We start from the raw sequence: 26,608 nt of genomic DNA, 5'->3' as shown, positions 1-26,608 counted from the left end.
CCAAGATTACGTGCTTTTCCAACCCACTAGCATTAGTCTGCACGTTGCAACAATAAAAGCTATCCTGTGACGTTCGGTGGCTTTCCAAGTCATTTGTCTTGCCTTGCATGATGGCAAGCTGCGAGTACGTATGCTGGTCAAAATGAATCTTAATGCACTACAAAGACGATGGAATAAAATCCGGAAACCAGATTGAATTATGTTGACTTATCGGGGTGAAATTAGGGTAGAAATTTCGAGCCCTAATGTTTCTTTATTAGTCACCAAACCAGCTCAGCCAAAAGAAAATCTGGAAACCAGAAACTTTGTTTATCCCAAAATTGGTATGAAGTTCGAGTATCCCAAAATTGCCTTGTGTTTGCTCAAAATCAAAAGGTACATCGTGTGTGAGATCAACAGACATAATGGGATATACAACTGTGCATTCAACCTTGCAAAAGTTTACCTGATAATTCATAATTTAAGAGCAGAAGAACATGAAGATATATAGTCACCCTTCTCTATTAGCTTGCAAGACTAGCTGCAATGCAGCTTCAGCACCCTATCACATGTTTTAGCTTCAAGAATCTGTAAACATATACACATTACCCAAGAAAAAGCAACGACCAATAAGCTGCAAAACAATGTAAATGTCCGATTCGTTCGAGAAGGCAGTAAATAAAGAGAAAACATGAAAGGAGAAATTCTAAAGTGTAATGCTCCAATTGGTTAGGTTCTCCTATTTTGAAGTCTCATAACTACCTAAAATTTTTTCTGTAATTAGTTTGAGTTGTTTGGAAAAAAATTTAGTGTTAAGGATAAAAATGTAGGAAGGGCAAGGAGAATAAACCGATGGCTCTATGAAATTATAGTGACTGTCAGAGCATCCTGCAATGGAGTATGCAATCATTGATAAGATGCAAATTGCAAATTATTAGGAAATTAGGAGAGAAATATTAGAAATCTTGCAGTTGAACCAGCATCTGCCTTCACATGATGATCCAACAACACTAGCTATTTTCTCCAACCAATGAATTAACAAACATTCCAGTAGAAGTCTTGCATAATTTGAAATTATAAGCTAGTTTAATCATATTTATGATGATCTTGTGCTGTGACTGAAGCCTGGAGAATGAGTAAAACGAAGCACAATGGAGGGAAAACTACCAGGAAACCTCTGGGTTAAGAATGTCAGCTGTAATTGTCGTCGTCATCATCATCATCATCGGAGTAGTTATTATCACTAAATTGCTCATATATTTGATATTCTCCATCACTAATGTCTGCAGCTTGTATTGCATCACCACCAACAACAGATGGGAAGCTGCCAAAAAGCTCTTGCAAATATGTCCTTGAGTTGTTTTCCATATCTAAATCTAAGCAATATATAGGAAATCTCAAGCAGACAAAGAACATCCAGATACGGACAAATCCAAAAACTACACAGGTATATAAATGATCATATCTACATGTGTCTGTATGCATGTGCTTGCATGCTTGTCTGCGTTTGTGCATCCATGCGTGCATTGATAAGCTGAGATACTTTGTCTAAGGTTGAAAAGATGGCCTAAAATACTTTAAAAAGTCACAAACACTTTTTTACAAATGAGGAGTAACCTCTTATGATTAAAAAGTTGTATATACTAAAAACTTTGAATATGTTGAATGAATTACCAGCACTTCTACAAGAGGTCTGAATTAGTCTGCGTAGTCATAGAAGTTCAGCTTAAAAGATTTGCAATCACTTTTTCAATCTTAGACAACATAACAAGCCAAATTTATATTATAAACTTATATCAAAGCCCGCTTACACTTGTGGCAAAAGGCGATGGCCTAATGGTAGCTCACTATAGGTAAAAAGAAGCACTGATTTTAAGTCAAAAGTTTCTTGTCTTGGGCTTATCACCAATTTCGGTAATCTAGAATGTTTTTTATGCTGCCTTGCAGCCTGCATTAAATTGCATAATATGAAAAAGTGATTGCAAAGCTTTAAACCCACAGTCAAGGCCAACTTATATCAATTTAATAGAGAAAATGTCCTTTGCAGCTTTTCATACTCATGTTTGAAAGCGGGCTGAAGGTCAAACCACCACTTTATTTCAAAGACACAGGCTTTGAACAAAAGCACAAACTGGCATGATTCAAGGATACATGTATCTGGTTGCAGAGGGATTTCATCATCCTCACCACCCTACAGATGAAAAAAAATCAAAAAAGTTCCTTTTTAGTTTTTTCTTCTGGAAAGAATAAGAAAAAAGGAGAAAAGCATAAATTAACAAATATCATGATTTGCTGAGTGTAGACAAGAATGTAAAAACTATAACAAAGAACAAATATATGATTTACCAGATTAAGCGTCTCATACACATCCAATTCCTCATCATCATCAGCGTCAATTTCATCTTCCTCGTTATCAGAACTTTTGGGCCTCTCTTTATCTTCATCACCTATAAGCTCTAGATATTAAGTTAGCATATTGAAACTTGGATGATTGGTCTAAAGCAGCTAGTAAAACCAATCAGATATATGAAGTATCACAATCTAGTTTTGGTTGAACGGTCACAAAAATTCAATAAGAAAAAGGAAAATGAAATGTGTAAGTAGTAAGTATTGTGGGCCAGGGAGAAACTAAATAACATGGAAAACAAAAATTTGCAGCAAGAAAGGAGGTATATGGCATATAAATAGATTCAAGAAAATAGAAGCATATATCAAAATAGAGTTACACAAATATATGCAAATCACATTCAATAACAACAATTTTAAATCATTTTCATAGATTAAGTATGTTAGATTATCTGCAATATTGGTGACTGCAATATGAAAAGTGGGGCGGTTAAATTAACCACAAAATAAAAATAAAAGACTAACAAGAGATGAGAAATAGATAAACTTAAAAAAAAAAAAAAGGCTACTTATTTGAACCTCTATTAGTTCGCCGGATCTCCTGTTGATGAGAGTTGAAGACATCCTTGTAAATGCATGACCTCTTTAACTTCTCAAATTCATCAGAGTAAGATTTCCGTATGCTTTCTGCACCATCTTTGGGATATACTGACAAGAACCTCACTGCTACACGAAGTCTCAGGCAATCAAGCACACACTCTGAGAACCATCCTGTTTTAGACTGCAAAGTATCTGAATAAACCTAAACATATTTTGTCTAAAATTGCAAAATTAAGCATTTATGGACTTGTATGCAAGAAATGTGTGAGGACATCACCCCAAAAAACAAACCTAAATCACCTACGACTCCGATAACCACACCCACAGACATCCCCCCTATGGAAAAGATAAAAGAAAAAGAGAAGAAAAAATCCAGAGGACGTGATCAGAGATAAATTAACCAACACATGTGTGCCCAACACTCAAGATAATAGACTCACGTCGCATGTTGCTAGCTTTGGAGGCTTTCTTATCTCTTGTTGAATGTAATCATCATCAAGTTCAAATAGTTGTAAAAATGACTGGCATTTGTAAGGAAATACTCGAAACGAACATAAATCTTCCCACTTATGCTTCAATCTGTGTAATAAAAAATTATTAGAAGAAATCATCTTCACACTAATGCCAACTGTTAAAACTCAGCACAAGCATTTTGGATGCGATGGAATGTCATGTGATTCATGTCAGTGTTAAGTATTCAATTCGATGAGCATACACCTTCATTCTATTACAGTATAATTTGTTATAAATGATGGCCATAAAATTCTCTTATATTCTAGACCTAGCAGCAGCAGGAGTCCATAAAACCTGAACTCTCAAATGCTCAACATGTCTAAAGGAAAAGGTAAATACATCAGTATCAACTTACTTGTTAGCTGTGTTAGCATCAGAATAGCTCCTCAATGGTTCAGGTACACGAAATTCAGTTCTCTGATATCTGGTAAAACAAAATGCAGAAGTAAGCATCCGACAAATGACTTAATGGAAGCCATTAAAGCATGTCATATGTTTAAAGAAGGAGATCATTGCCAGAAGAACTCTTACATGCGAGAATCAGGATCTTTGCGAGGATCATATCCCTTTTTGATCCAGAACCTCAGAAATGGTCCATTTGAAAAGTAGTAAGCGACCCCAAGTAGAAGCCTAAAAGGACAGAGAAAGATAAGATTCATATGAAGAAAATTCAACTGTCCCAAGAATGAATCCGTTAATAAATAGGAGGGCAAGTTTTCAGGCAAGACCTTTTAAGCATCAAATGGCTAAATTTTAGACCTTTATCAAGCAAGCGCTCAGTCACAGATTCCTTGGGCCATATAGGTCGTTCATCAAAGAGTTTAGATACAATCATCTGCCACTCCCACTGCTCTGAGCCTCGAGTTATAAGTTCCTCCCAATTCACTTTCTTAGGAATCTGTGAGAATGCTAAGTCCAACAGAAAGATGGAGAATAAAATTTGTACAGCATCCAAGTTAGACACATTCTTTTTTTAAAAAAAAAATTATAATACGGGGAAATTAATCTTATTAGTGCCAGAAAATTGATCCAAAATCTCATCAAATTTTCAAAAAACAGGCTGCACTTTCTATTTAATCCATTTCCATCAATATTTGCCAAAATATTATCCATGAAACCATTACAAAAGGGCATCAATAGAGAATAAAAGTTCTCTTACTAAATAATCAGAAAATATTTTCTTCAAAAAAAAAAATAATAAGGGTTAATCCAATTGAATATAAAACCAATATGAGCTAGAAGTATATTGAGTTCTACTTATTGGAAAAATATATTATATGCAGCAGAAAAGTAAAATGTGATCAGGAGGATATCTTTAATGTTGAAATCAATTGCAAGGCCTGGCTCTAGATCAACCTGCATGAAAGGAAATCAAATTGTCAGTTCAAACATCTCTCATCCTGACTGAGATAAGATGTGTTGAAAAGAGAGGAAGATATTTACTGCTGCCAAGTATGCAGTCATGTTTCTTTAAGAAAATATGAGTATTAATAAGCTCAACAAGTAGTATTATAGAAAAGAAAGAAAAAAGGATTGATGTCTACCACAAACTTAAATCAGCAAAGCTTCATTTGTTCCATATTCAGTGAAGTAACAACCAAATTCTAGCTCAACATTATCATCAAATAAGAAAGGGGAACTCTCGTAAGCTTTTGACTGGGTATATGCATGTATAAGTGAGAAGCTTTGGTATAACTGGAAAAATGAAGGAAAAAAAAAAACAAGTGAAGAATTTTATATATTCTTGATCAAACAGCCCAGTGAGACCTTTCTGCCTATGAAAATGACACAGCCAAAGATAAGCTGCACTTTCCACTTAGCATTTTCATACCAGCAGAATAGTACTACAAATGTACTGACATGTGGATTCATTATATATATATATATATATATATATATATATATATATAGATAAATTATTACACAGACACAAAACATATGCAGTGTACATGGTTGAGTATGTGCATCTGCATTTATGTGCAGTGAAGGTCAGCAGGCATTTGCATGTTTATTTTGTTCAGTAAATTGCAGAAAAACTGACAGAGGGAGCAAACCTTTAAGTCATTACCTCAGCAGTATTTTGTACAACTCCCTCTTGTTTCTTTTTTGAACTTAAGATGGTTGATGGTCTTAACCTGAAATAGTAAGAACTTAAAAAATTAATTCAAAGAACAAAGTTTTTAAAGTAAAAATTTCCAAGTAACCTAGAACCAGAAAGCTCAAAATCAAACACATTTTTCAAAGATAAGATTTGCTCCATAGCTAAAAGTATGCCTCTCTTTCTTCTTAGAGGCCTTAAAAGAAGTACAACCAATTTCACTGCCTCTCTTTCTTCTTAGAGGTCTTAAAAGAAGTACAACCAATTTCACCTTTAATTTCTCAATAACAACCATCATTGGGATTGATACATTATATACTGCTAACAAATATTACTTTCATACAATCATTTGCACAATGAAGTTCTAAATTGTTTAAAAGCTTTATCTTCTAGCAATAAGTACATCTATTTATTAGAAATATGATTAATTGTTCATTTTAATCTTTTTAGAAAAATAAAAATTCATAAAGCTTATAAATCAATACATTGAGCAATGTCCTTCACCTTGTTAATGGTAAAAACACCTTGTCTTACACTTAAGCCTTTCAAGAATTAAGACTATGGACTTAAGTTAAGAATCTCCCCTTTATCAAATCAGAAAATAATAATAAAAAGAACACACCCATGATATGAGCAAATAAAAATGCCAAAGATTTCTTACACTATATTCTAAGATTTCTTACACTATATTCTCCGGCATATCCTTGGGTGAAAAGAGCGGGGGCAATATCATCATCACATCCTCCTGATCAACATCCATGAACCCACCTTTTTCTGTAGAACAATTAAAAATTAGCCAAACAGAGCTAAGTTAATTCTGATTTCATGTTGAAGTGATAACTATAAAGACCTCACCAAAGGGTGGCTCCTCTGCTTCCGCCCAGTTTCTCTTTCTCTTCCTGGCAGCATCCGCATGAACGGCGAGAACATGCTGATAATCAGCCATTCCTTCGCCAAAAAAGCAAAAGTCAAGACAAGCGCAAATCACCTAAGCTTCATTTCTAAAACAATAATATGCCTTAGTTTGTTCTTACAAAAATAAAATGAAAATTCTAACCATCAAAGTGATAAGCCTCTGAAACACGAGAAACAATATCAGCACAAAGGTTCGTTTGTTCTTGTTCCGATATCTGCACTTCAGCTTGAGATGGCTGTTTCGGATTTTCGGAATCAGTTGCTCCTGATGTCGAACACTCTCGTACTTTACTGGAAGCTTCGGCACTTTGGCCATCAGCGGACTTCTTCTTAGATATTTTAAGCAGCAAATTGTTGCAGGGACGAAGCTCCCCAAATGCAGGACGCGAATAGGGATCTTCTGGCCGGAAATGGAGCTCCAATTTGTTTGACTGTGAACTACGAGCCTGTAAGAAGGAAAAAAATTTTGAATTCGCAGAGACAAAAGCCTTATAAATGAACACTCCAAAGCTTGCACAAAGGGGGGAAAAAAGCATGAAAATTATAAGCGTATTTTTTTCAGGGCCCAAAAGTTATTGAAATTTTGAATACGGTAAATAATATACACTATATAAAATTACCCTGAGGATCCCCTCGGTTCCTCCAAGAGTCTCGATGGCGCGAGCCGTCGTCTTAGGGTAACCCGGGAAGTGCACGGCAAACGACTCGTCGTTCGGCAACGTGCCGGAGACTCTGCCCTCTTTTATCACTCCCATTGCACCTCTTGCTAAATGGGGTTTTAGGGTTTTTTCTTTTTTTTTTTCTTTTTCCCTTTAATCGGAAGAGTGAATCAATAACACTACCAGAAAATTACGTCATCTCCAAAAATTTTTGAGTTTATTGTTTAAATCTAATCAAGGTCGGTGGTAAGGATATAAATTGATTTTTTTTATATTGGAGTTAATTTTTTTTTCTTTTGAACTAATAAAAGATGAAATTTATGAAATCGAAGACGCTTTTGGCTTCTTTATAGCAAATTAGAAAGTTAATACTATTATATATATTATTTATTACATTTGGAATACTATATTCTAATCATAATTTTAGTATATATCCGCTATTAAAAAAATAATTTAGTATATATCCTGTCTATTCTTTGGGACGTTAAGGTCATTGACAATAACATTTGGCACACAATGAATACAATCAACCAAGACTGAATTAAATTTTATTACAATTGACTCAAAAAATCAAATGCCTAAGTTAAATAGTCTATATTTAATTGACTGGAAGCAATCAACCTTAAACTTAATATGACTCATTTAATGACTACATGCATTCTGATACTACTATAGATAAATTTGCCCTATGCATATGGGATCCATTAAAAATAAAAATCTCACTATTTATACGAGATTTTTCCCATAATTATCTTATTAATCTCTTGAATTTTTTCCTAATAAAAATGATCAAGGATATAGTTATTACAATTATGATGATAATTTGCTAACATTTCTTTTTCTCTTTATCAATTGTACAGGGAGGCCACCATGAATTCATAAAAGAATATATATTTATGTTTATATTCTTTATTCTCAAATTATTATGTTACGGAAAAAATTTTAAATATTGTTATTGATTTAATTAATGATTTTAAAAAATTAGGCTTATACTAATTATATTTTTTATATGCCATGTTAAAATAACAAATAAGTCAAGCTTGTAGTTATAGGCGAGACAAGTTTAGCCAAATAAAAAAAAAATCCATCTTGATTGTATTTTAAATTGTATTTCTACTGTTGCATCCGTTATGTGTTTTGCATACAAAAACATAATTAGTAATTATTCTTTTAGCTTTATTTATTCCTAAATATTTGCTCTTTTTATTGTCAATCACGGAAATCAATTTACAATTATACTATAAATTGAAGGAAGGTACATGTGAGAAGTATAATTAAAGTTGTCACTAGAGAAAACAATAGACAGACAAAATGCCACTCATATAAGGTTATTGACGGGATACTTTTGATAAGATAAAATTAACGTAATAATTGATATTTCATAATGATGGATACTGGTTTGATTAGTAGGAACTAAGTAAGAAAATTAGGCCTATAATGAAATTTACCGTTGCGTTGGCGCCATTTCCACCTTAACGTCTTTTCGACTGCGAGTTCAAACCCCCGCATTGGTCCACTATACCGCCCCGTTTCTTACTGCGCCAAGCGTCCGTTCAGATGGAATTATTTTCCGTATAACATGACGTGGCAACATCCTGTAGCTCTTATACTGAATACTGTCTTTGACCGTATCGCGGCAGATTACGGAATAGCGTAACATCATTGACTTGGTCATCAGTCTCGATTTTAAACGACGAAGGAAACACTGGTCCGAGACTGAGACTTGAAGGGGGACAAATAAATAAATATTTAAAGGTGGAACAAATTACAAAAGAAAGACTTTGTTCCTGAAGAGAAGCTCTCCAGAGCCACATTTTTTCTCGCTGGTTATTTTCCCGGAAAATTCCGGTGATTTCTCGGCAAAAAAAAAAAAAAAGTATGATCAAACACAAGAGATTCGTTGACTAATATCCAGGTATGCTGCTGCTACTTTCTCTGTTTCTCTGCTAACTGCTAAGTGCTAACATGTCGAGTAATTGATCTTAATGACTTGAGAAAGGGTTGTCTTGGTTGTTGTAGTTTTGTTAAAAAAACTATTAAATAGAAAAGAAAATGAATTGTTTTTATTTAATTTTTATTTTTTGCTAATTAATGGCAATAACTGCTTCAAATGGATTAAGCCTGAGCATCCTATAAGATGCTGCTTGAATGTCGATGTTTTTATTGTCTTTTAAAACTTTCATCCATATTAATTGTTGGTTTTGTTTCTCCTGTTTGAATTCTCTACAGACTGATTGATATTATTAAGGCCAATTCCACCCAATCTATCTTTTTCCATCAGAAATTGAATTAAAGGCAGCTGCTTTGTCTAAAATTGAATTGCAGTGGTTGGTCTTGGCAATGGCATATGACCTGACTTTTACCATTTTTTGGCCTCAAATATGGATCAAACATCAACAGAATTGAGGATCTTCTTCTATATTTTATGTTTCTAGCTTCTTTTTTTTCCTTATTTTAATATTCAAAGATGGAAAAAGGCATAATTACAAGTACACCACTGGTTTCACTACCTGAGTTGTTCTCTCAGACCATAGTTGCCATATTTGATTGCATTCATGCAGCCAAGGGTGTACTTACTCAGATGGAGAATTTTGAGAAATTCTCAAATTACTTGGAGAAGATCACATTTATCTTAAAAGAGTTTTCCAAGTCATATGTAGATGACTTAGAGAGCTTACGAAAAGCTTTGGCTATTCTGAACCTGGAGGTTAAAGCTGTGAAACAGCTAGCTCTTGAGTGTGGAACTAGAAACAAGGTTTATCTCTTCATTAGCTGCAGGAAAATCTTGAAGCAGTTAGAGAACAGCACAAAGGAGATTTGTCAAGCACTAAGTCTCATCCCCTTGGCCTCTATTGATGGTCCATTGAGAATCAGACATAACAGGTTATGCAAGGATATGCTGGAGGCTGAATATAGTCCAGGAATAGTGGAGGACGAAATTTTGGAGAAGATTGAGTCTGGAGTAAAGGAGAGGTATGTTGACAGATGTTATGCAAACTATTTGCTTCTTTCTATTGCTGAGGCAGCTGGGGTTCCTGATGAGCAATTGGCCCTAAAGAAGGAGTTTGAAGAGCTAAAGAGTGAAATAGAAGATTTAAAACTGGGAGTAGATGCAACTGAAGCTAGAAGAATGGAACAGATTGTTATGTTGCTTGAAAAGGCTGATGCTACAACATCCTATGAGGAGAAAGCACAGAGGTACCTTGATGAGCGAAATTCTCTTGGTAGGCAACCTTTGGAGCCTCTCCAGTCGTTTTATTGCCCTATCACTATGGATGTCATGGTTGACCCTGTGGAGATTTCCTCTGGTCGGACATTTGAGAGAAGTGCCATCGAGAGGTGGTTTGCAGATGGAAACAAGCACTGTCCATCAACCTCAATTCACTTGGACAGTTTGGTTTTACAGCCTAACAAAACTCTTCGACAATCAATTGAAGAATGGAAAGATAGGAACAAGATGATCACTATTGTTTCCATCAAACCTAAACTTCAGTCAAATGAAGAGCAAGAAGTGCTTCAATCTCTTTGCGAGCTGCAGGATCTATGCACAGAACGGGAGCTGCACAGAGTATGGGTGACATTTGAGGATTATAAACCAATTCTCATAGGACTTCTTAGTGCAAAAAATCGTGAAATAAGAACACAAGCTCTAGCCATTCTCTGCATTCTTGCAAAAGATAGTCATGATAATAAGGTACTTCTTAGTTTACATTCTTTCATATGGACAAGGCTAATAACTGTAATCAATTCATTTGGGAATAAACTACACAAAATTGTTTAAGGTTTAGAATGTTCCAGTTTCTGAAGTTTATGGCACATCTTCTTGCATATTGTCTTTCCTGATGAAACTGACCCCCAATTTGGACCTTTTGATAATATAAGGGCTGCTTTTCTCAGTTGCAAAGACTAGCAATTTAATGTAGAATACTCTAATTTTTTTTTTCTCAAACTGGTCTTGTTAACTTTCCAGGAAAGAATTGCAAATGTAGATCGTGCACTTGAATCCATTGTCCGGTCACTTGCCCGCCAAATAAAGGAAAGCAAGTTAGCATTACAGTTGTTATTGCAACTATCAAGAAGCAGTGCAGGGCGAGATGCCATTGGAACCATTCAGGGCTGTATATTTCTTGTAGTTACTATGCTAAACAGTGATGATGCTCAAGCTTCTGGAGACTCAAGAGAGCTTTTGGATAATCTTTCATTCCTTGATCAGAATATTATAGAGATGGCGAAGGCTAACTATTTCAAACCTTTGTTGCAGCTTCTTTCTTCAGGTAAGTTTTCTATGGTGGTCTCTCATCTCACTATAATTGGTGGATAAGAAATTGACCATGTGAAAGTGCTTGGAAAGTTCTGGCACTATACCGGTCAAGGTTGATAGCACAGTTTCATGTCTAATATTTCTTTGTTTTTTCCCCTACAAATTTCCCTCTGATAAGAAGTTTACCAAATTAATGAATCTAAATTAGTATAATTTAAATTTCCAGATACGACATTGCATTTGAAGGGCAATATAAACTTTAATTCATTAAAACTTTTCAAGTCAAAACATTGGGAAAAAGAAAGAAAGAAAGAGGGGAAACTCTTGTTAAGATAGATAGTATTAAATTGTTGATTTGTTACTTTTTAATGGGTATAAAATGCTGTTACATATACCCCTTTCAAATTAGAACTTGATGCATTATGTTTTTCTTTTCTCTCACTTGTAACACTGTCATGAATTTGTAAGTCATAATCAGTAAGAAGCACGCTGTTGATGCAGGACCAGATAATGTTAGATTGCTCATGGCTAAGACATTGTCAGAAATTGAGTTGACTGATCATCATAAATTGTCCCTATTTAAAGATGGGGCACTAGGACCTCTTCTTCAGTTACTCTCTCATGATAATCTACAGGTAAAAACAGTGGCAGTTAGAGCCCTTCAGAACCTGTTAAACTTGCCCCAAAATGGCCTTCAGATGATTAAAGAAGGTGCACTTGAAACATTATTTGAAATTCTCTATCGTCATAGCTTGTCTTCCCCAAGTTTGCGTGAACAGGTAGCAGCTGTAATTATGCACCTTGCTAAGTCAACTAACACCGAAGAAGCTGATCGTGAGCAAATCTCATTGGTGAAATCTGATGAAGATATCTTCAAACTATTTTCTCTGATTTCCTTGACGGGACCTGACATTCAAAGAAACATTCTCCAAGCTTTTTGTGAAATGTGCCAATCTTCTTCAGGTCTGGACATCAGAGCAAAGTTGAGACAGGTATGCTTGCTTCTGAGCAATTTCAATACCTGACATGGAATATCCTATCTGCAGTACACATGGTTAACTAGTTTGCATAAGGAAAGTAGGAAACCGTTCTTAGGACTTGGATACATGTGCTTAGCCATTTAGAGACTTTTAAGATTGTATCAAACACTCTCCCCTTCATAGAATCTTGGGGGAGGATTTGGACTCTGTGACCTCCATGTTGGAGGTAAGTGGTGGCTGTCATTTATGCAATGCCATTTATTCTGACTCCTCTTCTGTTTTTTCCCCCCTAAGAAATCAGGTACTTAAACTCCTCTTCTGTTGTTTTCCCCCCTTAGAAATCAGGAATTTCCTCCTTTGTTTATGCAATTGAAAAGATATTTTTGAGGCAGTCACTAAGAATTACTAACATTTGATGTTACTCTAATGTTTGTTTGATTAACAGCTCTCTGCTGTCCAAGTATTGGTTCAATTATGTGAGGTAAACAACCATTTGGTGAGAGCAAGTGCAGTGAAGCTATTCTGTTGCTTGACAGTAGATGGTGATGATACTAGTTTTCAGGAGCATGTTGGTCAGAGATGTATTGATACATTACTCAGGATCATTAAAACTTCAAGTGATGAAGAAGAGACTGCTGCTGCAATGGGAATTGTCTCCAATCTTCCGAAGGACATAGAGATGACTCAGTGGCTTCTAGATTCTGGGGCACTGGATATAATATTCGTTTCTATGACTGATAGATATCGAAATGCCTCGCATAAGAAGCAGGAAATAGAGAATGCTGTTAGAGCACTTTGTCGTTTCACCCTTTCAACAAATAAGGAATGGCAGAAAAAAGTAGCTGAAACTGGCATTATTCCAGTGTTGGTACAGTTACTAGTTTCTGGTACTTCTTTGACAAAACAAAATGCAGCTATTTCGCTTAAACAGTTTTCAGAAAGTTCCACTTCCTTGAGCCATCCAGTAAAGAAGACAAAAGCTTTTCTTTGCTGCTTTGCTGCAACAGAAACAGGTTGCCCGGTACACCAGGGAATATGTAGCGTGGAATCTTCCTTCTGCATTTTAGAGGCTAACGCTGTAGAGCCCCTTGTTAGGATTCTTGGGGAGGGAGATCTTAGAGCCTGTGAAGCTTCTTTAGATGCACTCTTGACTTTGATTGATGATGAAAGACTGCAAAATGGTTGCAAAGTGCTGGTCAAAGCCAATGCCATACCTCCAATTATAAAATTACTGAGTTCGACTTCGACCATATTGCAGGAGAAGACACTTCGGGCTTTAGAACGGATGTTTCGGCTGGCTGAGATGAAGCAGGCATATGCAACTTTGGCCCAAATGCCATTAGTTGACATTACTCAAAGAGGCACTGGCGGAATGAAATCCCTGGCCGCTAAAGTACTGGCTCAATTGAATGTTCTAGGTGAACAGTCTTCATATTTCTAAACCAGAAATAATTCATCCAAGGTTCCCTTACTCAGGTACTCTGCTTGCTCGCTTGCTTGGTCTGAAATGATTGGTTAGAGTTTGTTGGTTCATAATTGATTTAAAATTCTTTCCTGAAGGAGAACATTCATCAGTTTATTCAGTGTAAACCTTTTTTTCACCAAATATATTCAGGGTAATTAACAGAAAAGTTCTTTTCTTGCTTAAGTCTCCGAATGGTTGTTGTATTTACTATTCTATCTCCATCCTTGGGCAAAGCCATAAGGGCTTATTTTCGAGAATAGTTTGTCATTCTCTTTATTTTGTTTCAGCCAAAAGCAGGATAAAAGCAAACAAGATGTAAAGAAGGAAAGGAAGAATAAATTTTTTCAAAACCAGACAAGCCTCCAAAGGGACCAAAACTGTTCATCAATAGTCTAAGCTGTAAAACAGTAGCAGGAATCAGATACACCGTTTTGACGGTCGGGTGAAACAGGATTGTCAAATGGGTTGAATATTTTAGCTGCTGACATGGAATATAAGTCTCCACTCTCCAGACTTTGTAAATAAAGCCATTGGTTTGTTCACAAAGCTAAGGACATAATTGTTTTTCTTTTACCTAAGTAAATTATACTTTAAACAAAGGTAACTATCAAAAGAATCCCAGAAGCAAAATGTGGAAATGCAACCATTTACAGAGATAAATAAAGAGGTAGACAGATCAGTTCTAAAACGGATATTAGGCAACAGGGCAGCCGTCAGCCATAACCCCTTTTGCAGTTGGACAGGCAGCTAGAGGACACCCTTCTCCTTTATTTCCCCACCATTGGAGATCGATATCCTTTGATTGAAGTGTAATAAACAACAACACCGTCATAAAGGCAGTTCCAGCATCAAGACCACCCGAGAGGACATAATTGTAGCGCTTCCACCATTGGGGTCGGTATTTGAAAACAACAAATCCAGAAAGGAAGCCAACAATAAGCCAACTTGAGAAGTTTACTGCACTAGCTGGAGGCATCATAGATGTTGCACCTATAAGGACAGGCATGTGGATAAGACGAATCCATTCCCTATTCGGAAATGTCTTGTGTGCCAGCCATACTAGGACAGGAGCTACAGCTCCCGCAAGAAAGAACCAATTGACATTACCATATTCACCTTCCACTCCAAATATTCTACGGGGTCCAACAAGCCCCCATATAACTGAGGCATCAAAGAACACACGATCCATCGGACAAGTCCATGGACTGTCAGGTGGCAACAAGGAGGTATCACATAGATGGGGAATCTCTTCCATAAGCCACCATGCAGTTATGGTGTACACGACAACTGCCACAAGTGTTCCCACCACCTGCAATGCCAAATTGGTAGGTCTAAACATTATAGAGCTACACTAGTGCCTTTGAAGAGTGCCATGATTTTGAGATTGCAAACAGAGAACTTACCTGTGCCATGAACATCGATCGAGGTGGAATCTTCATGTAATGGCCAAGCTTGAAGTCTGAAATAAAGGTTAGAGCTTGAGTCATGCTGATGTAACCATACACCTTGAAGCACATATTAGCAACAGGGTGCTCTGGGTACATATATCCAATCACATATTCAGTAATAATGTTCAAACCCGGTGCCTAGAGATGCAAAAAACACAGAAGAATCAATTTTAGGGACCATAGCTTTACACTCTAATCCAATAAACAAGTGAACATTGAACACTTTCTTTTACCTGATTTGTGGTAGCAGCAATAATACCAATTGGGAGGGTGAAGAAAAAAGCAATGGCACAAGCTAGCAATACACCCCACCAAGGCAATTGAAGTGACTCATTATAGTGCTTACAAGCGAATAATATAAGAGCAATATTCGACAAAAGGATGACAACAAACCACCATGTAGGAACAAGTTTGTACTTCCGCATAAGCTTTGTGTGAATATCCATCTTCTTATCACCTTTAAAAGCACTTTTGGTTTGTCTCCATAGTTCTCTGCATGTAGCAGGGGAAAGCGAGAAAATTATGATACATAATATTTATAACAAGCATTACTTTTTTGTGCCATTTCAAGTTTATCTTTTCACAGGCAGTTTTTTCTTCAAGGCTTCTGGCCACAAAAAATTTCAATATCATATTACTGTGTCAGGAAGGCCTACCTTCCATCAAATAGTAGGACATGAAAAATCGTAGCAGTTAGTGTAGCAAAACCAAGGCCATAAGTCATAGCAAAGAAAGTGCTGAGATGTACTCGCCCATTCTGCGCATAAACCTTCTTGTCTAGATGAAACATGGGATTAACAATACTCAAAATGTCATATGATTCACCATTTGACTTGAAAAGTTCACTAGAATAAATGGGGAAGTTTTTTGCTTTGTAGACATCAAACCAGTATGTGAGGGGTGTCATGACATACATCACAAGGAAGAAACCAACAGCAATATTGGCAGTGGCAAACCATGGACTAGCAAGTGGACTCCCTAGGTATGAGGAAATTGTAGCCCAATCAATGCCAAAGGAACCAATTCCAAGGCCATGCAAGCCTGAGCCCAGTTGTTGGACCAAAATGGACTTGGGAGCCAACCAGCAAACCCAAGAGAAAGATGTCAATGTACTGAATAGATAGCCAGGAAGGACATAGTATGCAAAGCTGCTGATCAAGACTAGCAGAAAGAATTGGTTAAGAGTAGTTCCACCTTTTGCTCTTTTTTCTTTCTCGTGTAGAGCCCTGCAATTATAGTGGTTGTTTCAATAAGAACAGATATATAAGTTACATAGTAGTCAGTCGCTGATGGATGCATATTGCATGAAAATGAATACCTGAACAAGGAGACCATGACCAGGTTACTTGGCCACCACATTTCCCCTGGCTCAACCAGATATTTCCGAAAAATCCCTGCCCAACCAAACCCCAAAACCTATAAGCAAACAAGAAGAGCAACTTCATCATGTTAGATGCCACATAAGTCATAAGTATTTGCCGAACAACCCATTTCATAAAAAAAAAAAAAAAAAAAAAACCATTTCAAATGCAAAAAGTTTACATATATGAAACATGCATTTGAATTAATTACAATTTCTGTCAAACGATTCCTCAGATTCTAGAATATATGCTAATTGTTTTCATACATGATTTTCATTAAAAAAATTCACCCAAAAAAATCCGGGATAAAATATATACAGGTGCACATTGAATTCATTATCTGTCGAAAATAATATGATTAAATTTGCTGACTTCTGAGCAGAAGTCAATAAGATAAAGCCTGTGATTAAGAAGAAACGAAGAAAAACCTGAGTTGTAATCATAACAAGGAGGGCTGGGAGAAATGTGAGCTTCCTCTTATAGTAGAGCTTAACTGCACTCAAAATATGAGTGGCGTAAACAGTTCCAGCGCCAGAGTTGGCAAAAATAGTTATCAAAACATGTTCCTTCATATTGAATGGTCCAGGGTTCATTGTGAACTCCCATCTGGTATTACTCAAGAACCTGCGATGAGGCAGCGTTCTGGCCATCAGATGGCCAAGGGGTACGACAGCAATCATGGCAGAAATTGAGGTAATATTCAACGGCATCTTTCTGTACCAAAAGAACTGGTTGACAAATGACAGTATAACAGATGCACCAAGGCCCAGAACCCACATCCTGAATGTGACAGCAGGTAAGGTTGGATCATCAGTTTTAGGCACTGTTAATTCAACTTGTTTAACAGGGCATTCTTCAACCACCTCCAACTCCATTGCCTGGATCTCAGAGGTCTCCCCCATTCTCAGATGACAAAAGTGTCACTCTTGCTGCTAGATGCAATACAAGAAGCAAGAACACACAAGAGCAACAACCCAGCTATCAAAGAAGAAACATGAAAGTGTTAAAAGCACAGAAAGAAATAAATAGCAAAGCAGAGTTGGCGGCCGTTGTAACTCATTAAAGCTTGACGACGGCAATAGCAAGAAAGCAAAAGTTTTTGAATCTCAAAGCAGTGAGACAATGTGTACAGCGGTTAGTCAGGATCTTAAAAAGATTCTGAAGTTCCGTACGGCAATCTTTGAACGGTCAAAGTACCCACAAAATGTGAATCTAAAGAGGAATCAGTAACTAGGCACAGTGATGTAAAACGACATAAATTGTTTCACTAATCACACGGTTTGGCTTTTTCAATCTTTTATTTTTTGCGGAAGGGATCCTTTTCTGGACGGAATATCCTTGTGTATGGGGACGTCATGGCATTGCCCCTTTGGTCGTACCCTGTACAAGGTCACGTTTTTTGGTTACGGCAAGTTGAGATTGCGGGATGGTTGGCTGGCATGATAAGATTGAAAAGAGAACACTGTCATATGTCAAAGGACAAAAGATGAGATTAAAATTATCAGAAATGAGAATCGAAGGGAATCTTATCCAATCCATGGAAAATATTTACTTTGTCCCATATGATTGATAGTTTGATACTCTGCTAGGTCACTTCACTCTAGTTGGGCAAACATTTACTAATTATTAAGTACTACTAATTAATTTTAAAAATAAATACCAATAATATTACTGAATTCCTTCAAATGACTGGCTGGTGCATGAGTCCAAAACAAAAAAAGTACAAACAAGAAGATTAGGACGAAGGCAAATAGAGGTGAGGGTCAGCGCAAGTGACGTCCAACAAAAACTCCATTCTTGTCTTCTCCCACTCACAACTTTTGGATCCAATGCTTCTGCCACTCCATTAATGTGTATAGCCGCCAGGGACACCGACTTTCCAGCTGGTTGCTGACAGCTCTACTTTCAAACTTTTCAGTTTCAAGTCCACCATTATTGCAAGTCTGAGATTTTTGTCTCACCTTATTTTCTTCCTCTAGAACCCAATGCATCAGCTGCACATGGGTCATCATGGCCTAAACGACAACGTTTCCCTCTCACCCATACGCCCAGTATATCAGCCTCCCATCAGCACTACGTCACCCCTCCAGAACAATACCCATTCGGCATGTTTGGTTGGCCATTCCCCTCTATTCCTAAGAAACATTTCCTCTTTTGATTGGTTGTCAGACGTTCCAAGGAATAAAATAAAAAAAATTAATTAATATCAACCCCCCCAAAATATTATCTATTTTCATAATCGAGAAATAGTCTTAAAAAATGATAAAAACTAATACCCTTTACAAGTTTGTAAAATTACAACCTTACCTATATAAAAAACATTATATTTTTTTTCTCCCTCCTCCCATTCTCCCTTCATTCCCTGCCTTTCTCTTTTTCTCTAATTTTTAATTATATATTGTAAAAAATAATATTTTAAATTTAAAAATAAATTGAAAATATCAATATTTTAATCATAATAACATTTAAATTATACATAAAATATTAATATATAAATTATCAATTATTGTTATTTAAAAATTAAAATAATAATAAAAATTTAATTTATATTATAAAAATAATATTTTAAAATTACAAATTAATTAAACAATTATCAATATTTTAATCATAATAATATTTAAATTATAAATAAAATATTTAATATTTAATATTTAAATGATCAACTATTAATATATTAAATTAATTCTAAATTATTAATATTTAAAAATAAATTAAAATTTTAATTATGTTATAAAATAGTATTTTAACTTTAAAAATTAATTAAAATTATAAATATTTTAATCATAATAAATTTAATTTATAAATAAAATATCAATATTTAAATGATCAATTATTAATATTTTAAATTAATTACAAATTATTAATATTTAAAAAATAAAACAAAATAATTATATATTATAATAAAAATATTTTTATTTTATTATTATTTTAAAATTATTTGTACTAATCAAATATTGTAATAAGTGATAATAGTAATTCTCACTCTATTTTATTCTGTCAACCAAATTATAGAATAACATTTTCATTCTATTTCAATCTTACTCTATTCCATTCAATTCTATTTTACCAATCAAACATGTCAATAACACACATGTGCAAGGAGTAAAAATATATAGCTATAGCTTTGAGACTTGAAACCAAAAAAGATTTAAAAATAATAAAATGTATAATATTGATGAACTTTATCAATAACATCATAAATTAAAAATTAAAGTAACATTTTTTTTCGTTTTTTGCTCATTATTATATTATATGCATGCTAAGATCTAAGCTCAAGATGACAATTGAAATTGTACCTTATGCATTTAATTATTGGTCTCTCCAATGATTAATTTACAAAAATCTAAGCCATTCATATAATCTGTCAAGTCCAATCAGCATAACATCTTTGACTTAAGTGTCTTAATCGAACACTAGAAGGTTGCAGGCTTTTGTTATTATATTCACAGGTTACGAATTAATGAGAATACGACTTTAGGGCCTCCAAAACGTCTTTGAAGAACACAAAAACATAATCCAAATGCAACTGGAATCATGCAAAGAAAATTATAGCCTGTGGTATTAATTCTGGGCGGCAGGCAACGTGAAAGAAAAAAGACGGTGTCATTGGTTCACAGGAACTATAATAATCAATGTACTAATAATAATACGGTTTTACGTTTGCAGTCTAAGTTGTTGGCTACTACCTTCGCCCTTCTAGATTGATGACAAAACTTTGCAATATCTTGAAGTAGATACTGCTTTGATTTGACAGAAAATCTTAGGGAAAAAAATCATTGAACAGGGTCAACACCAAAAATCCCTAAGTAATGTCCACGACTAACAAGGTACCCTCCAAGAAAAATTCAGGGCGGCAAACAAGAGCCATGATCTTGGCATGCGTGATTCCAGATGTAAAGAGGGCATCCCCTGGAAGTATTTTTCAGGAGTCAGGAAATAAATTTGTATGATCAATCTGAATTCTCATCAATTTCAGTTCAGTAGATCATATCAGCAATACTTGTGAAACCCAGAAACTATTAAATGCAGAGACCACGGGTCACAACATTGCTGACGCTAGAAAGCTTGGTGTAAACATGGAATTTTGTTTTGTCTCTATTTAACTCTGTGAAGAACTGAGATAGCTCGACAAACAATCAAAGAGAGACCGACAGTTAGTGTGAGTGCATTAAATTGTACACTACTTCACGTGCAGAGAACCCAAAACTAATTTTAAATTTTAAAAATCTCTCTCTCTCTCTCTCTCTCTCTCTACACAATCTCCTGCAGCCTAGGATATTCCATCTTTGTCACTCCAAAAACCTAGTCTCATGTTTACTTCACTGCATGTGAAACCTCTCTAGCTGAAATTAAGAGAGCAACGTTAACCGTGGGTGGTCTAACAACAGGAGAACTTGAATTGTTATCCTACCTGAATTTGATCACCATCAATGCACCTCCTTTGTTAGCATGGCTAACACACATATGCCACCCAACCCCATCAAAGACAAGAATATTTGCTTCATGGGGGCAACAGGTTAAAAAGAAGGGTAATGTAGTTCATGATTGCTCACAGGCCTAGCACCCACATATGTTGCTATAAAAGTACATTGGTAACAACAAATAGCCTTAAACTTAACTGAATCTTCAACAGTGAAGAAAATAATATTTCATCCAAAACATCTAAACAGCTTCATCTGGAAAATCCTAAAGAAATAATTATCACATCAATGATAACTGCTCAACCCATGCCAGCAAGCTTGACAAATGGCAAAAGAACTTAATGACAAAGCCCATGCTGAAATTTATAGTAAATCTTTTCTTGTGCAACTAACTAAAGCCTACAGGAAAGGGCTACAATCAGTTTTGTTGGTTGCAAAAGCAAATGCTTCCCATCTCTCTTCCCACATATAAATAGGAAATCGCAATCCCTGGGTTAGGAGGCTTTTTCTTTCAGAAACAGAATAGAACGGGTTCTTTTTTATTTTCTTTATTTTATTCTTTCATTATTCTTTTTTCTTTTTAACTTCATGCAGGGGAGATGGGAAAAAAACTGCAGAGGAATTTTAAGAAAAATGAGCACATATGAATAACAGCACCTCTATGAATGATACCTATTTGACCGCACGTCCATTGTTAATCAAATATTTCCAAATGATGACTCCTAACCGCAAACATAGATAAGTTTAGAAGTGTTCAGTGAAACGCATATGAAGACATTCTAAATAATTTAAAAATCAAATACAGTTCGCTGCTCTCTAGCAGAAAAGAAACACTCTCAAATCTCTAGCGGTTGCCCCAGAATTATCGAAACTACACAGTTCAAGTTCATCCTAATGAAAGCGACCATTCAGAGACTGGAGTAATTCTCGAAACCACAAGGCTGTCGTACCATCCCTCATTATCATAACCTCCCAAATTCGAGCAAATCCTACAGAGAAGTGTCGTTCCATGATTAAGCGTCATTAATTGGTTTATAATGAATTTTCTAACAACACCTAACGTCCATGAATAATAAAAGGTCGAGTGGATAAAGTAAGCATCAATCACCTGCGAATCGCACAATTCAACGCTTGCCACGATGCCCGCCACCTGACCTTGCACCAGGGTAGCGAGCAAATTGCAACCTTAATTTGACCGAGTCACGGTCATGCTCATCGAATTTATAACCTGCAAAATCGAGCTTAACTATTTATACTGCACAACTTACCGCACTTTGAACGAGCGAACAGGGCTTCACAACTCAGATGCGATAAGACGTGAACCATTACCTCAAGAACAAATTTTGTCGGACTAAGGTTTACTTTCTCAGAATCCTAACTACTGTGCTTTGATCCCTCACATATTTCGTATCAATGAATAGCAACATCGAAATAGGACTGGAGAAATGACCAGCCAGCTTACGGAAGGCTAACTACCAGGCTTTTATTTTCTACCTAAAACAGATATGGCAAAACTGGGAACTATTCTGCCTCAAACTGTTCTTTTTCCTCTTACATTTATGAGGAGGTCTAAAATGGAAAGGGAGATGGGGAACAGGAGAGGAGAGGACAACAACAAAAGAATATATTAACCACATTGTTAGCAAGACCCCACAGAATAAAGTTGACAAGAAAGATGATTAGTTTGGTGCAGAGGCAGCTAGTCTAAGGATTGGTTAGGCTTTGGACTGATGAAGCATAAAGTCTATATAAGGCGCATATTCTAGGAGGATCTAACAAATGCAGGAGGGAAGTCTACTCTATTTGCTTGCAAATTTCTAGGAGTGTATTTGCGAGTATCAGATAAAGTGAAGACTCAATATCGATGAGGAATGAACTAAAGATCCCTCCAAAACATCCAAGATCACATTGCAGAGTAGAACATGTAAGCAATGATTATCCTGTTTCACCTATTTAATTGCTGATATAAAGTGTGTTTTGAAATTTTTCCTTGAAATTGCAGGCAATCGAACTTACATGCTGATGAGTTATGACTTATGAAATTTTTGGAATTAAATAACCTTAAGAAGCTCAAAATGTTTCAAATATATATATATATGCAAATTAGGTTGTAGCTTTAAAGTTTGTCCAGAGACAGAAATTCCAAACCCCCCCCCAAAATAAAGAATGAAAGAAAAAAGGAAAGCTAAGATTATTACAGAATAATGATGGCTGAGATTTTTTGCTTAACTCTTTTCTGTTCATAGCATATATGTTGTTCATTTTATATTTGAATCTTCTCCTAAGCTTGTAACATTCTATGCAAATGAAACAAGCAGTTAAACGAGTTGGCAGAACAGGCATAATTCATCCCAATGACTTCGTGACTTTAAACTTGCACCACACAATTAAATCCTCAAGCAGTCAAGCAGCCATTCCTTTGGAAAGAAATCTTGCTACAATCTTCTCAATTCCTATCCTCACTCTCATGCCTGATCACCCTTGGCAAGAATTGAATCATTGTCTATAGCCCCACTTGGAAGAAAAAAAAGGTGGACCAGAGAAAATAGAGAAAGAAAAAAAGAAGGGAATAAAACAAGGAGTTATTGAATTCTGGGTCATCCAAACGTGACATTACCCTGCTTGCCCCTCTTCTATGTTACACTAGTGCATGCATGAGTGCTTGGATGTGTGAGTGCTTTCCTTTATGGCATAACAAACATATACCATAAAATATAACCATTTGATAGGCAAAAATACATGAGACTGAAAAACCCTTCTCAAGCTAACCTTGTAAAGCATCCATGGCAGTGGCGGCATGAGCAGGGCTTACAAAATCAACAAAACAAAGTATCAGCGGATCTCCCCCAGGCTGCAAAAATCAAGAATTATCAACGTACGTAATATTTAGTCTGCAGTCAAAACAAAAAATAAGTAAATAAACTTACATGTCTTGATTCCTTGCTTACAAGTCTCACTTCCTTGTACCCAACAAACGGGCGGAAGATATCTGTCAACTAAGGTGAAAGAATTAAACTTAATGGGAAAGGTGAAAAAAAATAATGCCAAAGTGAAAATTCTAGCTAATGAAAGGATACGAGAAACTTCTCGGCGTGTACAGTCAGATGGCAAACCCTCCACAAACAGTGTGCTGGATGCATCAGGAGGAAGGGGAGCTTCAGGCCTCCCACCACCAAATCCTAAGGTCCTATCTTTTACAGTTTGTCCTGGATCAACACCGCCTATACCCATGATACGGGGATCATCAAGAGAACGGCCAGGCATTCCCCCGCTCATAGGTCTAGCAGACTGACTCCCACTATATGATGACATTTGCTGGAAGGGTGCTTTTATTCATTAACTTAGCTCTAAATTTTTGACCTTAAGCATAACAAATTAAAAATAACTACTAGTTTAATACCGTGCTGCGAAGGTAACGATCATAAGATGCTCCAATGGAGTCACTGTCTCTTATTGCCCGAACTGCACCTCTATCATCACCCCGAGAATAATAACTGGAAAGCTCATGGCCACCAGAGACATCTACAAGATTAAGCACACACTTCAGCAAACAAACCACAAAGAAAGACGGGTAGAGAAGGAACAACATAATGATTGTAAAGGCAAAAGCGCATTAAGGCATGAGGAACATTGAACTGCTACATATAAAGCTATGAATATGTGAATGCAAGTTCTCTTTCTCAGTAACCAAACCCAGAGTGTTGACCTCCTCGAACTTTTGACAGCCATGAATAAAATAAACTAGTGCATCTGCTTAAAAGGATTCCAATAAACAGAAAAGGTCGTGATATGGTTGCTAAAATTGCCAACAGAGATGACGTAATTATGAAGCATGTCAATTAGACAAGATAATCACCAAATATCTTTCTTCTTTCATGATCAATTGAAAATACTGATCCTTGGCCCATAATGGATAAAAGAAATTGATTAATAAGTTCAGACAGGAAACTGGTTATATATGCATATCATTTAAATCCCTAACTAAACCAAACCACATGTTTGTTGTTCAATATCACAAACGACAATGCAGACAATCAGACAGTCGGATAGCCAGACAATTAATGAATTCCAAAGCTTGTTCTTTTACTACAATACTGACAATGAAATGACCAAAAGCAATCAAGACTGGCCAAAACATGACCCAGTGAAACACAATACACGATCAAAGTCATTTTGACCAGCTAGTGCGTTTCCAAAGATTCTGGAATTCCTCAGTTCTCGTAATAGATACAAATAATTAAGCTTTTCTGCTCACTGCTTAATTAACTAAGAACCAAAAGACTCTCCAGCTTCTAAACCCATAACATAATCTTCCCAGTCAAAAATGAACTTAATGGAAATGCAATCATGAAACAGCAAGCCAATTAAGCTAATTTTTGATATTTTAAGCAAGCAATCAAACATCCTGAAAAACATCAACTAAACAAGAACCATTGACACTAACACTCCGAATCAAGCTTCAATTAAGGAAATTTAAAGTCAGATATGCATTAAAAGTTGAAAATCTAACTAGGATGAAAGAACAAAAAAAAAAAAAAGGAATTTTTAGCTTAGAAGAAAACAAGCATATGTCAGCACCAAATGATTTTCCTTTCCTTTACCAAAGGATTTCTCTTTCACCAAACAGAGGCTACAATTGTGATATGGAGAAAAATATGAAACCCTAAATTGAGCAGATATTAACAGAAATATATAGCTTAAAAAATGAGAAAGTGAATTTGAAAAAAAAAAAAGCATAAATTTACCGTAATCGGAACGAGGGCGTTTCCCGACAAGTGAAGGAATCGAGGAGGGCGGAGGCTGCCGTGAGTCGCTATACCTCCAATAAGAATCGGCCATGTCTCTTATTTTTTAGCTAAGATAAAAAGAAAGGGATGGAATGATAATTCGATAATATTAAGAAGGTGAAAAGAAAGAAGGAAATTTGAAGATAGAGATGGAATAGAGGATTCTAGGGAAGAAAGGGGGAACTGTGTCGAATCGGCGAAGTAACGCTCTCCTCTTTTGTCTGCTCTTTCTTGTGTTTCGTTTTCTGCTCGTATATTTCCCTCTCTATTCCTCCACTCTTTTTCTTGTCTGTGTCTTTTAATCCCCAAAACGCCCAAACACAAATCCTTCTTTTATTTAATCTTTTAAATGATCTACAAGTATACTATTTATCACTCCAAATGCGTTCAAAATTGGAGTTAAAGGTTAGTTCAATTAAAATTTTAGGCAAAACGTTTAAAAAATTTTTAAATTATTTAAAAAAATTTACTTTTAATAAAATTAAAAAATTTATTTTTAATTAATTAATAATTAATTTAATTAAAATATTATTTATTATTATATATTACGCAACACTTATGTGGTAGGTTAATGATGATAATATATTATGCTAATTTGATATGACAAGACCTTAGGATATTTTTCAATATTTATATCAATATCATGTTAGTACTATATAAATATAAAATAACAAGTAGTCTTAATTAATTATTAATTATAAAAGTTTATTTGACTTAAAATAAATATACAAAAACTTGATTGAACATAATAAAAAAATAAAAATTTATTTTTATT

General features: G+C 35.6%; 4 protein-coding genes across 10 annotated transcripts; 1 reads left to right on the top strand and 3 right to left on the bottom strand.

The window, feature by feature from the left end:
• Positions 1 to 280: 280 nt before the first annotated feature.
• Positions 281 to 7,412, bottom strand: LOC18605820 (uncharacterized). Of its 3 annotated transcripts, none has more exons than XM_088804559.1 (15): positions 7,072 to 7,412; positions 6,594 to 6,897; positions 6,392 to 6,484; positions 6,220 to 6,310; positions 5,507 to 5,573; positions 4,752 to 4,794; positions 4,167 to 4,338; positions 3,970 to 4,068; positions 3,794 to 3,862; positions 3,366 to 3,504; positions 2,905 to 3,106; positions 2,326 to 2,435; positions 2,131 to 2,170; positions 1,147 to 1,355; positions 281 to 613 (listed from the first exon to the last, which is right to left on the bottom strand). In XM_088804559.1, the coding sequence occupies exons 1-14, from the start codon at positions 7,204 to 7,206 to the stop codon at positions 1,171 to 1,173; spliced, it is 1,749 nt and encodes a 582-aa protein (XP_088660685.1). In that variant the 5' UTR covers positions 7,207 to 7,412; the 3' UTR covers positions 281 to 613; positions 1,147 to 1,170. The 3 variants fall into 3 exon arrangements, with proteins under 3 accessions (XP_088660685.1, XP_007039139.3, XP_007039140.3); XM_007039077.3 differs by having other exon boundaries at positions 281 to 567; XM_007039078.3 differs by lacking the exon at positions 281 to 613 and having other exon boundaries at positions 936 to 1,355; positions 2,326 to 2,426; positions 7,072 to 7,410.
• Positions 7,413 to 8,850: 1,438 nt separating this feature from the next.
• Positions 8,851 to 14,367, top strand: LOC18605819 (U-box domain-containing protein 44-like). 4 transcript variants are annotated; one of them, XM_018117603.2, is made up of 6 exons: positions 8,851 to 9,025; positions 9,340 to 10,804; positions 11,081 to 11,384; positions 11,873 to 12,363; positions 12,797 to 13,827; positions 14,104 to 14,367. In XM_018117603.2, exons 2-5 carry the CDS (start codon positions 9,578 to 9,580, stop codon positions 13,790 to 13,792), a joined length of 3,018 nt encoding a protein of 1,005 aa, XP_017973092.2. In that variant the 5' UTR covers positions 8,851 to 9,025; positions 9,340 to 9,577; the 3' UTR covers positions 13,793 to 13,827; positions 14,104 to 14,367. The 4 variants fall into 4 exon arrangements, with proteins under 4 accessions (XP_017973092.2, XP_088660768.1, XP_007039137.2 ...); XM_088804642.1 differs by lacking the exon at positions 14,104 to 14,367 and having other exon boundaries at positions 11,873 to 12,006; positions 12,151 to 12,363; positions 12,797 to 13,999; XM_007039075.3 differs by lacking the exon at positions 14,104 to 14,367 and having other exon boundaries at positions 12,797 to 13,999.
• OPT6 (oligopeptide transporter 1) lies at positions 14,185 to 23,897 on the bottom strand. 2 transcript variants are annotated; one of them, XM_007039072.3, is made up of 7 exons: positions 23,816 to 23,897; positions 17,054 to 17,603; positions 16,583 to 16,680; positions 15,921 to 16,490; positions 15,498 to 15,756; positions 15,220 to 15,402; positions 14,185 to 15,125 (listed from the first exon to the last, which is right to left on the bottom strand). In XM_007039072.3, the coding sequence occupies exons 2-7, from the start codon at positions 17,525 to 17,527 to the stop codon at positions 14,511 to 14,513; spliced, it is 2,199 nt and encodes a 732-aa protein (XP_007039134.3). In that variant the 5' UTR covers positions 17,528 to 17,603; positions 23,816 to 23,897; the 3' UTR covers positions 14,185 to 14,510. The 2 variants fall into 2 exon arrangements, with proteins under 2 accessions (XP_007039134.3, XP_088660769.1); XM_088804643.1 differs by lacking the exon at positions 23,816 to 23,897 and having other exon boundaries at positions 17,054 to 18,001.
• On the bottom strand, positions 21,691 to 26,180 carry LOC18605817 (RNA-binding protein 2-like). Its single transcript, XM_018117604.2, has 7 exons — positions 25,792 to 26,180; positions 24,447 to 24,568; positions 24,124 to 24,361; positions 23,974 to 24,035; positions 23,816 to 23,897; positions 22,155 to 22,274; positions 21,691 to 22,035 (listed from the first exon to the last, which is right to left on the bottom strand). The coding sequence occupies exons 1-6, from the start codon at positions 25,883 to 25,885 to the stop codon at positions 22,171 to 22,173; spliced, it is 702 nt and encodes a 233-aa protein (XP_017973093.2). The 5' UTR covers positions 25,886 to 26,180; the 3' UTR covers positions 21,691 to 22,035; positions 22,155 to 22,170.
• Positions 26,181 to 26,608: the final 428 nt, after the last annotated feature.

The sequence above is a fragment of the Theobroma cacao genome, chromosome 3 (assembly GCF_053813885.1).
Source record: "Theobroma cacao isolate CCN51 chromosome 3, ASM5381388v1, whole genome shotgun sequence".
In the NCBI taxonomy this organism is placed as follows: domain Eukaryota; kingdom Viridiplantae; phylum Streptophyta; class Magnoliopsida; order Malvales; family Malvaceae; genus Theobroma; species Theobroma cacao.
Note: the sequence above shows the minus strand (reverse complement) of the source record. Positions and strands in the feature narration are given on the sequence as shown.